The sequence below is a fragment of the Macaca thibetana genome, chromosome 1 (assembly GCF_024542745.1).
Source record: "Macaca thibetana thibetana isolate TM-01 chromosome 1, ASM2454274v1, whole genome shotgun sequence".
Lineage (NCBI taxonomy): Eukaryota > Metazoa > Chordata > Mammalia > Primates > Cercopithecidae > Macaca > Macaca thibetana.
Window position 1 is genome coordinate 26,281,888 of NC_065578.1, and position 14,608 is coordinate 26,296,495.

Below are 14,608 nucleotides of genomic sequence, written 5' to 3' on the forward strand. Positions count from 1 at the left end.
GGCTTCCATCTCAGGACGTGTCTAAATGGGACTGGACTGGTTTGGAAATGTGTGAATGGGCCCGAGGGATGGCCTGGCTGTCTGCTGGCACGTTCCAAACCAGAGGATGACAAAGAAAAGTATGTTCAAAAGCTGTGCAACAAAGGGCCAGAGGGGCCTCGTGTGGCCACAGGGAGGCAGGAGAAGAGGAGGCTTCCAGAAGAGGCTGAGCGGGGACTGAGACCTGGGCAGGGGGAGGACAGTGGAGACAGACAGATGGGAGGGCACCTGGAGTGAAGTGTGGACAGCACCCGGAGGTGGCAGGAAGCAGCAGGAGGCCAGGGGCCAGGATGATGGGGGCTGGTTAGAGGTGGAAACTTGGAAATAGGTTTCAAGTGGTGAAGAGGCCAGATGAATGCAGGTTGAAACACAGCAGGAGAGATGGCTGGAAGTATCAGCGTCAGGGAGTCACAGCTATAGGAAGGACAGGAGAACAGAGAAAGGAAGGGAAATTTAGAAACCCGAAGACCAGATAATGAAGTTTCATGCCTTCCAGGAGGGAGGGCTGCTGAGAGGTGAGAAGGGGGCAGAGAAACATCATTGCAGGCGCCGGGACCAGGATGGCAGGAAGGCGTGAGGATGCTGTTGGCCACTCTCCTTCCATTTTGAGGGCCTTAATGGAGGAGGCAGCATCACAGTAATGGTCCCACAGCAGCTGCTCAATGGGTATTGCATGTGTGGGTGCATAAATGCATTAATCAAGAGTCTACTGGGGACTGGGCAAGGTGGCTCACTCCTGTAATCCTAGCACTTTGGGAGGCTGAGGCAGGTGGATCACCTGAGGCCAGGAGTTCAAGACCAGCCTGGCAACATGGTAAAACCCCATCTCTACTCAAAATACAAAAATTATCCGGGCATGGTGGCGGGCACCTGTAGTTCCAGCTACTCGAGAGGCTGAGGCATGAGAATCACTTGAACCCAGGAGGTGGAGGCTGCAGTGAGCCAAGAACGTGCCACTGCACTCCAGCCTGGGCAACAGAGCGAGACTCCATCTCAAAACAAACAAACAAATAAATAAAGTCTTCAAGGATCTCACTGAATTTTAGTGAAAATCCTCTGAGGAGGGATTATTACCCCCATTTAACAGATGAGAAAAATAAGATTAACTTGCAAAAAATAAGTAGGGAAGCCTCAACTGTGGGCTGAGATGGAGGAGGGGCCCTCTGTCTCTCAGTGGTGGTGGGAGCCAGTTCTGATGACGGGGAGGAAGAGTGGGTTTTTTGTTTGCTTTTCTGAGACGGAGTCTCGCTGTGTTGCCCAGGCTGGAGGGCAGTGGCAAGATCTCAGCTCACTACAACCGCCGCCTCCTGGGTTCCAGCGATTCTCCTGCCTCAGCCTCCCGAGTAGCTGGGACTGCAAGCACTCGCCACCATGCCCAGTTAATTTTTGTTATTTTGAGTAGAGATGGGGTTTCACCATGTTGGCCAGACTGGTCTCAAACTCCTGTCCTAGAGTAATCCGCCCACCTCGACCTCCCAAAGTACTGGGATTACAAGCATGAGTAACCGTGCCCAGACCGGTTTTGTTTATAAACCACCCCTTGCCCTACCTCTCCCAGGGGTCTATGAGGAGCCCTCTAATCTTTAATCCATGGCCCTAGGTTCAGGGGAGGGGGTCGGGCCAGGGCAGGCCATGGAAAGTGAAGTGGACTTGGGGGGAGTCAGAAAGCTTTGGTGTGCCTCTTGTGCCCAAGACAACCCAGGAGGTTCAGGGTCCTGAAGCCAATGTAATCTAGGGCCTAAACCTTCTAATCTCAGGGTGGGCAGAAGCTGGGTGTAGAATGGGGTGCTCAGAGGGGCTCAGGGTGTTCAGGGTGCCAGTGTGGGACCCTCACCTTGGCACTCGAAGATTTCAGGCCTCCTCAAACAGATGGGGCCCAGGACAGCAGAGGGGACAGAGAGGGCTGCTCTGCTGTGGCCAGCATGTCCCAGAGGTACATGTGGATACAGAGGGCAGCCGCTGCTGAAATGGCCATGGGCATTGGACTATGCTGGAGTGGGGACACCTCACCCCGACTCTGCCAGCTCACACCGGGCACTTTCACTTCCCTTAGAATAGGCCCCTTGCACACTGCTACCCACAGTTTGCATCAGAAGAAATGGAAGAGACCTGCTTAAGGTCGCACACCCAGTGGCAGAGCAGGGACTCTGCGCAGGGCGGCCTAACTGGGGAGCTGGGGCCAAGCCCGGCCTCTCCAGTCAGCTGCGGGGGCGCACCCCGGGGCGCTGGGAGTCCAGGCCCGGTTTTGCATCAGGCCCTGCCGAGGTGTTTCCTCCTCCTCAGTGTGGGGCAGCTGCTGGCTGGGCTGCCTGTTGAGTCAGCCTTCTTCCCTCACGGCTCTTCTCCCAGTCCCTGAAACTCGGCTGCCAGGGGAGCTGGAGTCACCTGCGAAGGTGTCCTCCCATACTGGACCCCTACAGGTAACACATGTCGGTGCCAGGGTCCCCTGCCAGGGTCCAGAGACGCAGGCACTGCCACCTGGTATCCTGAGCACCCTCCAGCACCTTGGGGTTGGGGGAGGTGGGCGCATGTCTGGAACTGGAACAGCCGGACAGATGGACAGACCCTCCTCTTGACCAATGGGTCTGTCCCACAGTGTCAAAACAGCAGGGAAGACCAAACACTTGATTCTGCCTCTGGTAGGAGAGGGGACTTCAGGGAGGGGAACTGCTGGGACTTCAGGGAGGCTGGGCTGATGCCCATGGCCCAGCTCAGGCAGGCCTGCAGGACAGAAATAGGCCCAGTTCTGCCAAATGTCCTCTCCCACCTCCATCCACACTCAGACACACATACCTGGTGGCCCCCAAGGCACCAGGGGACACCCCACAGCACACAGCCCAGTCACACGTACAGCACAGGAGGAAACGCACAATGCATACTGCACACACCCCACATGGCGCTGTCACCTAGAACGTCACTGAACACACCGCACAGACAATATAGTCACCATGCAGCATCACACCGCAGCAGGACACAAAGACACACTCACACAGCAACTACACAGCTCACAGACCCACACTACGCAGACATGCCCACCAGACTCGGACCAGGGCACAGAGAGGGACATGGGTTCACACACCAATCCACGGGGGAGCCCGAACTGTGCGTTTGCAAGACCCACACCTTGGCCATAGAAGTTCAGGGACACTGCTGTTGTGGAGCACACAGGTATCCACAGAGCGAATGCACACCGGGCAGCCAGGCCGAGGCCTTCAGCTCCTGAGGGTGTCAGGAGGGATCGCTGGGACTCGGCCACTGACTCAGCTGGGAGGGGACAGAACATAGCAGGCGGTGGACACAAGCCAGGACCTGCCTGCCAAGCTGCCTCCACCGGTCCCGGCCCCACCTGGAGCCCTGGCATGGAAGGGGCGGGGAAGAGAGGAGAGGCCGCCCAGTGGGCTCAGGACACAGCCCTGACCAAGTCATGGGCCCCTTGCCACGTCTACATGCCCCTCAGCGCTGGGCAAATGTTTTCTTTCCGGAGTCACTGTGGTACCTGAGCATGGGCTGCTGTGCCAGCTTAGGCCTCCACCGCCGGGACCCCACCCTGGTCTTGGGAGAACCGTGTGGCCAGAGCAGAGGGGCCCGGTGGCTCCAGGCAAGAGGGCAGGGCTGGCGGCGGGGGCATCCCTGGGTTGGAGGCCTCGGTGGGAGTGTGTGCGGCAGTTACCTCAGGGGAGGAAGTTGGGGGTGTGGGCTGAGGAGAAGGTTGCCTCAGACAGGAAGGCCAAGTGGGCCAGGGCAGGGTGGAGGTGAAGGGTGGCGGGAGGGGACCCAGGCTGTGAGGTTCCTGGCCCAGGGGAGTGAGCATGTGTGTGTGTGTGCGTGTGTGTGTGCACGTACGTGTGTGTGTGCGCGTGCATGTGTGTGTGTATGCGTGTGTGTGTCTGTCTAGGTGGGTGGTTGTATGTGTGCATTCCCATGTATGTGCAGGCATATTTCTGCATTTAATTAATCAAAATTTTACCAACCATCTGTTGTGTGCAAAGTACTGGCTTTGAGGGTCACTCCCTCTCCCTGCCTCCAAGGAGCTCACAACTCAGATAGCTGGACAATGTGTGTGTGCCAGAGTCTGTGTGATTTTTATGTATATCTTTATTGAGGGACACATTTGTCCCCAGACTTGTTCTTGTCTAGGTGAACCCATCCGGGTGGGCCCATCCCTGTTGGTGTGCATATGCTGTGTGCAGGTTTTTTTGCTTGTTTTTGTTTTGAGACAGAGTCTCACTCTGTTGCCCAGGCTGGAGTGCAGTGGCACCATCGCAGCTCACTGCAACCTCCACCTCTCGGGTTCAAGAGATTCTCCTGCCTCAGCTTCCCAAGTAGCTGGAATTACAGGCATGTGCCACCAAGCCCAGCTAATTTTTCTTTTCTTTCTTTTTTTTTTTTTTTTTTGGAGACGGAGTTTCGCTCTTTTTGCCCAGGCTAGAGTGCAATGGTGTGATCTTGGCTCACCGTAACCTCTGCCTCCCAGGTTCTAGCAATTCTCCCACCTCAGCTTCCCGAGTAGCTGGGATTACAGGTATGCACCACCACGCCCAGCTAATTTTATATTTTTAGTAGAGATGGGGTTTGTCCATGTTGGTCAGGCTGATCTCAAACTCCTGACCTCAGATGATCCGCCCGCCTCGGCCTCCCAAAGTGCTGGGATTACAGGGGTGAACCACTGTACCCGGCCATAATTTTTGTATTTTTAGTAGAGATGGGGTTTCACCATGTTGGCCAGGCTGGTCTCAAACTCCTGACCTCAGGTGATCGGCCCACTTTGGCCTCCCAAAGTGTTGGGATTACAGGTGTGAGCTACCACGCCTGGCCACTGTGTGCAGATTTAAGAACATGTGTAGGGCTGGGCGTGGTGGCTCACATCTGTAATCCCAGCACCTTGGGAGGCCAAGGTGGGCGGATCACAAGATCAGGAGTTCCAGGCTAGCCTGGTCAACATGGTCAAACCCCGTCTCTACTAAAAATACAAAAATTAGCTGGGCGTGATGGTGTGTGCCTATAATCCCAGCTACTCAGGAGGCTGAGGCAGAATTGTTTGAACCCGTTGGGTGGAGGTTGCAGTGAGATGAGATCGCGCCACTGTACTCCAGCCTAGGCAAAAGAGCAAAGCTCCTTCTCAAAAAAAAAAAAAAAAAAAAAAAAATGTGTGTGCATGTCTCTCGTGGGCACGGGTCCAGGTCTGTGTCTGTAGAGGGCCCTTTCTGGGGGAACAGCTGTACATGCGCCTGTCTTTATGCAGGTGTCTATGTGCATGTGCGGCCATATCTATGCCTACGTGGATCCGCGTGTGCACGTGTGTCTGTGTGTTCCATCGCTGCAGTTCTGTGTGGCCCTACCTCAGGGTGTGTGCATGTGTGTCTCTTGCGTCTTCCACTGTGTCCCTGAGTGCGTTCAAGGGCCAGTGTATGCATGTGTGCATGAGTGCCTGGCACCCCACCTTGAGCTCAGCCGTCCTGGGGTGGCACCCTACCCATACCTGGCCAAGTGTTTGGGGAGAAAAGGGCTGTTGGTTCCAGGATGTGCCAAGCATTTGTGCAGGGCTTGACCTGACCCTTGGTCTGCCCCCAGGAAGCTACGTGTGCCCAGCTGGGGCACAGCCCCAGCTGATGCCCCAGAGGGGCCACCCATCTCAAGAGGGGCTTTGGGCTCTGCCCTCCCTCCCCATGGCGCATGGGCCAAAGCCTGAGACTGAAGGACTATTGGACCTCAGCTTCCTGACAGAGGAGGAGCAGGAGGCCATTGCTGGTGTCCTCCAACGAGATGCCCGCCTGCGCCAGCTGGAGGAAGGGCGGGTCAGGTAAGGCAGGGCAGACCCTGGCCAGGGAGCATTGAGAGGCTTGAGTGGCCCCCACCCTGCTCCCTACTGACACCACTGCCGTCAGATGTCTGCGTGGTTCTTGGTTTCGCCCTTTAGTCTCCTCTGGCCTTGGCCAGCTCACAGCTTATCACTTCTCCAGGGGTGACTGCACCAGCTTTCTCGCCAGCCTCTCTGCCTCCAGGCTTGCCTCTTGGGCCCACCTCCTGCAGCTGATGCTCCCCAGATCTGTCCTTTTTTAATTTTAATTTTAATTTTTTTTTGAGACAGAGTTTCATTTTTTCGCCCAGGCTGGAGTGAAGTGGCACAATCTTGGCTCACTGCAAACTCCGCCCCTCCGGGTTCAAGCAATTCTCCTGCCACAGTCTCCCAAGTAGCTGGGATTATAGGTACATGCCACCACGCCCAGCTAATTTTTTGTATTTTCAGTAGAGATGAGGTTTCACCATGTTGGCCAGGCTGGTCTCAAACCCCTGACCTCAGATGATCCACCCGCCTCGGCCTCCCAAAGTGCTGGGATTACAGATGCGAGCCACCGTGCCTGGCCAGATCTGTCCTTAATGTCCCCGCTGAAACTTCTCCTGGCTCCCCAGTGTCAAGGACAAGCTCCTAGGCATGGTCCACTGGGCCTCCCTGGTCGGTCCTTGCCAGCCCCCACCATCTCCTCTTCCACCATAACCCCCACCCAACACACAGACACAAAGTGACCCCTCCAGCCACTCAGGTGCTCCCCAGTCCCTGAACCCACACTTCACTTCTATGCCTATGCTGGTACTGGAAGAGCACGGTGGTGGAAGAGCATGGGTGTTACAAGCAATGTTTGGGGACAGATACTTCCTAGATTTGTAGCCTTGGCAACTCACCTGACCTCCTTGAGCACCATGCTCCTTGTCTATAAAATGGGGCTAAGGAGTCCTACTTCACTGATTTAAGAGGAATTGGCCAGGGATAGTGGCGACTCCTGTAATCCCAGCACTTTGAGAGGCTGAGACGGGAGGATTGCTTGAGCCCAGGAATTCAAGACCAGCCTGGACAACACAGTGAGACCCTATTTCTACAAAATATAAAAAAATTAGCCTGGCGTGGTGGTATGTGCCTGTAGTCCCAGCTATTTAGGCAGCTGAGGTGAGAGGATTGCTTGAACCCAGGAGGTCAGGCTGCAATGAGCCATGATCATGCCACTGCACTCCAGCCAGGGCAACAGAGCAAGACCCTATCTCAAAAAATAATAATAAAATAAAAAGTGTAATAACTATTATCCTTCTCTACCTGGAGAATTCCAATTTGTCTTTTAAGAAGAAATTCAAGACTGGGCACAGTGGTTTACAACATTTTGGGAGGCTGAGGCAGGTGGATCGCTGGAGTCCAGGAGTTAGAGACTAGCCTGGGCAACATTGAAAAGCCCCGTCTCTACAAAACAAAATAAAAAAAATTAGCTGAGCAAGGTGGCACGCGCCTGTAGTCCCAGCTACTCGGGAGGCTGAAGTGGGAGGATCACTTGAGCCTGGGAGGTGAAGGTTGCAGTGAGCTGAGATTGCGCCACAGCACTCCAGCCTGGGCATAGAGGGAGACCCCATCTCAAAATAATTAAGTAAATAAATAAATAAAGGCAATTCAAATGTCACCTCCTCTGGGAAACCCTCCCGGATTCTCCCAGGCAGAGCTGGCTCTTCTTATTTCTATCACATCATCCGGTTCACTATAGTGTACTTGTCTCCCCAGCAGCCCGAGCTCCTCCACAGCACAGATCAAGTCTGATTTGCTGTTGGGTCCCTGGCCCCTGGTCCCAAGCCTGGTACCATGTGGGTGGTGGAATGTTGCTTGAGTGAGTCATGACAGCCACACCTTCCCCCTTCCTCCAGCAAGCTCCGGGCCTCACTGGCAGACCCTGGGCAGCTGAAGATCCTGACAGGGGACTGGTTCCAGGAAGCACGCTCCCAGCGGCACCACAATGCCCACTTCGGCTCTGACCTTGTCCGAGCCTCTATGCGCAGGAAGAAGAGCGCCAGGGGTGAGAGATCTTCGGGGCAGGGCAAGCCATGTGCCGTCCAGGGCGCTGTCTGTATGTGGACAGGGAGAGAGGACCACCGGGGCTCCAGTCCTGACTGCCCTTGGTACTGTGTGTCTTTGAGTGGGCAATGCTCCTCTGTGGGCGTGGGGCGGGTGGGCATCTCCCAGGGCCTCTCTCGAGTCACAGCCAGGCTTCCTGAGCATGGGGGCTCACAGAACTTCTCACCTGCGCCCAGGAGACCAGGCTCCAAGCAGCGACGGGGAGGCTGAGGCTGCTGTGAAAGAGAAGGAAGAGGGGCCAGAACCCAGGTGAGGAGGGGTCTCGGGAAGAGGGAGATGGTGCCCACCAGTAACCAGGGTCCCTCCCTCTGAGAGCGTCCTCTTCCTACTCCTAGGCTCACCATTGATGAGGCCCCTCAGGAGAGGCTCAGGGAGACTGAGGTAAGAGTGAATGAACCAGCAAGTCAGTACAGTGTCCCTGGAGGGAAGGTGGAATGTGGGGGGGGGGGCAGGGGGGAAAAGAGCCCCAGCCTGGGAATGGGGAGACCCTGGACATGTCCCTTGCCGTGTCTGCACCTCATCATCTCCTGGGTGGAACAGTGGTGAACAGTGGTATGGATCCAGCCTCTAAGGGAACTTCTGAATCTGGCTATTAAGGGGTGAAGTGGGGCCAGGCGCAGTGGCTCATGCCTGTAATCCCAGCATTTTGGGAGGCTGATGCAGGAGGATCGCTTGAGCTGAGGAGTTCAAGGCCAGCCTGGGCAACATAGCAAAATGCCCCCCATCTCTATAAAAAATAAAATTAAAAAAAAAAAAAAGGGCCGGGTGCGGTGGCTCAAGCCTGTAATCCCAGCACTTTGGGAGGCTGAGACGGGCGGATCACAAAGTCAGGAGATCGAGATCGAGACCATCCTGGCTAACACGGTGAAACCCCGTCTCTACTAAAAAATACAAAAACTAGCCGGGCGAGGTGGTGGGCGCCTGTAGACCCAGCTACTTTGGAGGCTGAGGCAGGAGAATGGCGGAAACCCGGGAGGCGGAGCTTGCAGTGAGCTGAGATCCAGCCACTGCACTCCAGCCTGGGTGACAGAGCGAGATTCCGTCTCAAAAAAAGGCCGGGCACAGTGGCTCACGTCTGTAGGGGAGGCTGAGACGGGTGGATCACCTGAGGTCGGGAGCTCGAGACCAGCCTGACCAACATGGAGAAACCCCGTCTCTACTAAAAATACAAAATTAGCCGTGCATGGTGGTGCATAACCTGCAATCCCAGCTACTCAGGAGGCTGAAGCAGGAGAATCGCTTGAACCTGGGAGGTGGAGGTTGCGGTGAGCCAAGATCGCGCCATTGCACTTCAGGCTGAGCAACAAGAGTGAAACTCCCTCTCAATTAAAAAAAAAAAAAAAAAAAAAAAAAAAAAAAAGGAGTGTGGAGGGACTGGGACTGGCCTGGCCTGGCAGAGGTGCAGGACTCAGGTACCAATGCTCTCACCAATGGGAGCAGGGAGTCAGGCGGCACAAGCCCTGCGGGGTGGGCTGTGAAGCCCCGGTCCCACCGCTCCTGCAGCTTGCTGCCAGCCCTGCCCCGTGGGCTGCCCTAAACCTGAAACTGGGGTAGCTGGCTGGAGTCTGTGACCTCTGACCCCAATATGACCTTTGACTCCTTCTTCACCAGCCCCCACACTGTGACCTCTATCCCTTCCTTCCTTCAGGAACCTGATTTCCCATCGCCTTCTGTCCCGCTAAAGGGTTCAGATCCTGAGGAGGCGTCCCAGGCCCAGGAAGGTGAGTGGGAGCGCCTGTTGGGGAGCACAGAGAGGTTTCAGGGGTCAGAGGCAGCTCTAAAGGGCCCCAACCACCTGCGTTCACCCTCCTCACCCCCACTCCCACCCTGCCTCGGAGGTGGGGACGATCCCAGGGCAGCACCGGGGCCTGAATCTGCAGCTCGCTGGGGTTGTAAACCAGTTCCTCCAAATTCGTTCAGGGGCGGGCAGGAGAGGGCTCGCTTAGCGTCTCATGCCCCACCCCAGACCCTGGCCAAGGAGACCTGCTGGTCTGTGCCGAGAAGGCGGACCCGGAGCTGGAGCCCGCGTGGAGGGGAGGGCAGGAGCCGCGGCCCCCGCAAGCCCAGGTAGGCGGGAGTGGCCCGCGGCTGCTCTCAAGATCCGGAGCGGATTCCGGGCGGGGAGCGCTCCTGCCCAGGGCTGCGAGCCGCCCGCGACCCAGGGCGCTCCGGGCAGGGGCGGGGAAAGAAGGGGCGCCCCGTCACTTGCCCCCTCTGCAGACCAAGGCCGAGTCCCAGATCCTGGAGAACGGGGAGGAGGCCCCGGGGCCGGACCCCTCACTCGACCGCATGCTCAGTAGCAGCTCCTCGGTGTCCAGCCTTAACTCCTCCACGGTGAGGCGGGAGGGAGGGGACCCGGGCGGCCGGGGAGGTGGACACGTTCCGACGCGTAGCCCCTGCCTGCCCCTCCCTCGCCGCGGGACCCAACGCTGCAGCCCCCTGGCCTACCACCCATAACTCCGGTCTGAAGCCTCCGCGCTGCCCCCGGCCCCGACGTGAGCCCTGCGAGCGGCCCTGACTCCCACCCAATCCCGTCCGCAGCTGAGCGGCAGCCAGATGAGCCTGTCCGGCGAGGCGGAGGCGGTGCAGGTCCGCGGCTCCGTGCACTTCGCGCTGCACTACGAGCCGGGTGCCTCCGAGCTGCGCGTGCACGTGATCCAGTGCCAGGGCCTGGCCGCCGCCCGACGCCGCCGCTCAGACCCGTGAGTGCCCGGTCGGCCAAGCGGGGCGCGGCTGTCACAGCCCAGCCCACCATTCACAGGGTCTCGGCCGGCCTCCTCGTTCTCATGTTCAAAATGGGAACAACAGCGTTATTGGGAGGTGTGGGATTGAGACAATCCCTGTAAAGCGCTTAGCACGAGGCCTGGCATGTGTTCAGGGTGGTGGCTGGGGGAGCCCACAGGCAGGGGAGAAGACTCTGGGAGGGCCCCTCCTCACCTCGGGTTCTCACCTTCCCAGCTACGTCAAAAGCTACCTCCTCCCGGATAAGCAGAGCAAGCGCAAGACGGCAGTGAAGAAACGGAATCTGAATCCGGTTTTCAACGAGACTCTCCGGGTGAGGCTGGGACCACGGTGCGGTTCCCCGTTAATGAACAGGACGCCCCTTCCTGCGGGGCGAGGTGGCAAGGGCAGCCTGGAGGATCGGCGGGGGGGCTATTAACTCGTTTTCCAGTGTGTCAGCCTTGTGGTGGGCGTGGTGATAGTCCAGGCCCCCATTAATGCCCTTCGGGGCTCCCCAGAATTCCTTCACGGTAGGAACGCGGTAGGACCCGCCCCAGCCAACTCGCGCAGCATCTACGCGGGCCACCAGCAGTGCTCCGCTAAAGTGCACCTCCTGTCCCCAGTACTCCGTCCCGCAGGCCGAGCTGCAGGGCCGCGTGCTGAGCCTGTCCGTGTGGCACCGCGAAAGCCTGGGTCGCAACATCTTTCTGGGTGAAGCTGAAGTGCCCTTGGACACGTGGGACTGGGGCTCTGAGCCCACCTGGCTCCCCCTGCAGCCCCGGGTGAGGCAGCCAGGCCGCGTGGGGAGACCTGCGGCTCGGGTCTCCTGCATTTACCCCACCAGGCTCTCCCGCAGCCCCCTCAGACCCCTCCTTCGACAGAGCCTCCCCTCAACCTCTTAACCTCACGGCCCCAGGTGGAGCCGGCCTGCCACGGCCCCTTCCATGAGGGCACTGGGACCCCTAGGTTCCGCCCTGCAGGCCCCGCCGTTTCTGCTAACCGCACCCCTTCCGGGTCTGCAGACCCCACCCTCCTGAGACCCCTTTCCATTAGCCCCTGCTCCACGACAAGCCCACCTCTCGCAGGTCCCACTCTCTCCCGACGACCTTCCGAGCCGCGGGCTACTCGCCCTGTCCCTCAAGTACGTCCCCGCCGGCTCCGAGGGTGAGTGATAGCCGGAGAGGCCAAGCTGGACACGCCCTGAAAAGCAGGAGACTCCTGTCCCTGGGTTTAGGGGTGGTGGACTTGCGGGCCTGAGCCGAGCCTCTCCGCAGGCGCTGGACTGCCCCCGAGCGGGGAGCTGCACTTCTGGGTGAAGGAGGCTCGGGACCTCCTGCCACTGCGGGCAGGATCCCTGGACACTTACGTACAATGGTGAGGAGTGCTGGCCCTCGGGGCTTCCCTTTCTTTTGACTGCAGTGGAGTGCCCAACCTCGACAAACCCCTACTAATCAACCCTTGATCACGCAGCCATGGCTTTCCCCACTGAGCAGGGGTGAAGGGGATGGTTTGAGCAAAGGCCTGGAGTCAGGAAAGTTGAGGACACCTTTGAGGAGCTGCATTTCAGTGTGACTGCCGCCTGTAGGACTTGTTGAAAAGCTGAGGCTGAGGGCTGCAGGGGTCCTTCCACAGAGAACCTGAGAGGTCAGGCTGTGGGGCTTGGCCTGGAACTTACAGTTCAGTGGTCTTCAAAGTAAGCTTCCAGGGGACTTCTAGGGGTGCCTCCAGGTGCTGCCCCCACCCTTAGAGAGTGAAATGGCCGTGGGCAGATCACTTCTGGGTGTCCACCCTGATGCAGCCAGAGGCGTTCTTTCTTTCAGGTATTGTACTTCTGAGCAACACTGTATTTTGAAGAGGGGGTTCCCAGGCTTTGAAAACCTTGGAAACAGGCCAGGCATGGTGGCTCACGCCTGTAATCCCAGCACTCTGAGAGGCTGAGGCAGGTGGATCACTTGAGGTCAGGATTTCTAGAACAGCCTGACCAACATGGTGACACCCCATCTCTACTAAAAGTACAAAAAATTAGCCAGGCGTGGTGGCGGGCACCTGTAATCCCAGCTACTTGAGAGACTGAGGCGAGAGAATCACTGGAACCTGGAAGGCTGCAGTAAGCCAAGACCATGCCACTGCACCCCAGCCTGGGCAAAACAGAGCGAGACTCTGTCTCAAAAAAACAAGAAAGGAAGAAAGAAAGAAAAACCTTGGAAACTGCTTGAGGAGGGGTGGTGGTGGAGCAACAGGGAGATAATGAAAGTCACTGAGCCAGCGAGAGTAGCAGAATTGCATTTCAGAGACATCGCTCGGCAGCCCTGTGAATAGGAGTTGTAATTTTTTCTTTAGTATTATTATTATTATTATTATTATTATTTTTTTTTTTTTTTTTTTTTTTGAGACGGAGTCCCGCTTTGTCACCCAGGCTGGAGACTCGGCTCACTGCAAGCTCCGCCTCCCGGGTTCACGCCATTCTCCTGCCTCAGCCTCCCGAGTAGCTGGGACTACAGGCGCCCACAACCGCGCCCGGCTAATTTTTTGTATTTTTAGTAGAGACAGGGTTTTCACCATGGTCTCGATCTCCTGACCTTGTGATCCGCCCGCCTCGGCCTCCCAAAGTGCTGGGATTACAGGTGTGAGCCACCGCGCCCGGCCTAGTATTATTTTTTTTAAGACGCAGTCTCGCTCTGTTGCCTAGGCTGGAGTGCAGTGGCACGATCTCAGCTCACTGCAGCCTCAGTTTCCTGGGCTCAAGCGATTCTCCTGCCTCAGCCTCCCGAGTAGGTGGGATTACAGGTGCACGCCACCGTACCCAGCTAATTTTTGTGTTTTTAGTAGAGATGGGGTTTCACCATGTTGACCAGGCTGGTCTCGAACTTCTGACCTCAGGTGATCCACCCACCTCAGCCTCCCAAAGTGCTGGGATTATAGGTGTGAGCCACTGTGCCCAGCCAGGAGTTGTAACTTTTAAAGCCAGGAGACCTGAGAGGAGGCTGCTGCAAAGGTCCCAGGGCAGTGAGGGTCTGAGGTCAGGCAGGCAGGAGCCAGGGGACATGGTGACTGGATGACTCTAGGGAGTGTGAGGGGTGGTCACCTGATGCCAGGCCACCTCCCGCACAGCTTCGTGCTGCCTGATGACAGCCGGGCCAGCCGCCAGCGTACAAGGGTTGTGCGACGCAGCCTCAGACCTGTGTTCAACCACACCATGGTGTACGATGGCTTTGGGCCTGCCGACCTGCGCCAGGCTTGTGCTGAGCTCTCCCTCTGGGACCATGGGGCCCTGGCCAGCCGCCAGCTGGGGGGCACACGCCTCAGCCTGGGCACCGGTAAGTGGGGTAGCTCCCTGAGACAGGCCCTGGGAGATGGGGACTCAGCATGTGGCCCTGGATACCTCTCTGTCCTTTCCTGAGCTTTGATATCTACTGAGAACTGAGGGTGGTAATGGGGGACAGTGCATAATCTGGGACCAGGCAGATTATGTGTTTGGGGGCCCCAAGGTGTCCAATGTGATCATGCCCTCAACCCCTGCCCACCCACATCCAGGCAGCAGCTATGGGCTGCAGGTGCCCTGGATGGATTCCACACCAGAGGAGAAGCGGCTGTGGCAGGCCCTCCTGGAGCAGCCATGCGAGTGGGTGGATGGCCTTCTACCCCTCAGAACCAACCTGGCCCCCAGGACGTAGCCCGACCAAGCCTCTCTCTCTGGACCCCCATCTCAGGGCCTGCCCTTGGCTAAAGTCAATAAAGTCTGCTCTAAGGGCAATAAAAGGCTGGTGTCTGCTGGGGCAGGGAGGAAGAAAAGTGATTGCAGGAAAGAGCCAGGGAAGTAAGAGGGGCCAGATTAAGGAACTTTAGACTCCGCCACAAAGACTTCAGAGAAGCCAGGCACAGTGTTTCACACCTGTAATCCCAATGCTTTGGGAGGCTGAGGCAGAAGCATCACTTGAGCCCAAGAGTTCAAGACCAGTC

General features: G+C 57.4%; 1 protein-coding gene across 1 annotated transcript; it reads left to right on the top strand.

Annotated features, from left to right (window-relative positions):
• The first annotated feature begins 2,301 nt into the window (after nucleotides 1–2,301).
• SYTL1 (synaptotagmin like 1) lies at nucleotides 2,302–14,402 on the top strand. Its single transcript, XM_050796812.1, has 14 exons — nucleotides 2,302–2,459; nucleotides 5,611–5,839; nucleotides 7,720–7,868; nucleotides 8,104–8,176; nucleotides 8,263–8,308; nucleotides 9,576–9,648; nucleotides 9,894–10,261; nucleotides 10,469–10,629; nucleotides 10,886–10,982; nucleotides 11,272–11,430; nucleotides 11,734–11,812; nucleotides 11,923–12,022; nucleotides 13,760–13,965; nucleotides 14,183–14,402. Exons 2-14 carry the CDS (start codon nucleotides 5,649–5,651, stop codon nucleotides 14,320–14,322), a joined length of 1,842 nt encoding a protein of 613 aa, XP_050652769.1. The 5' UTR covers nucleotides 2,302–2,459; nucleotides 5,611–5,648; the 3' UTR covers nucleotides 14,323–14,402.
• Nucleotides 14,403–14,608: the final 206 nt, after the last annotated feature.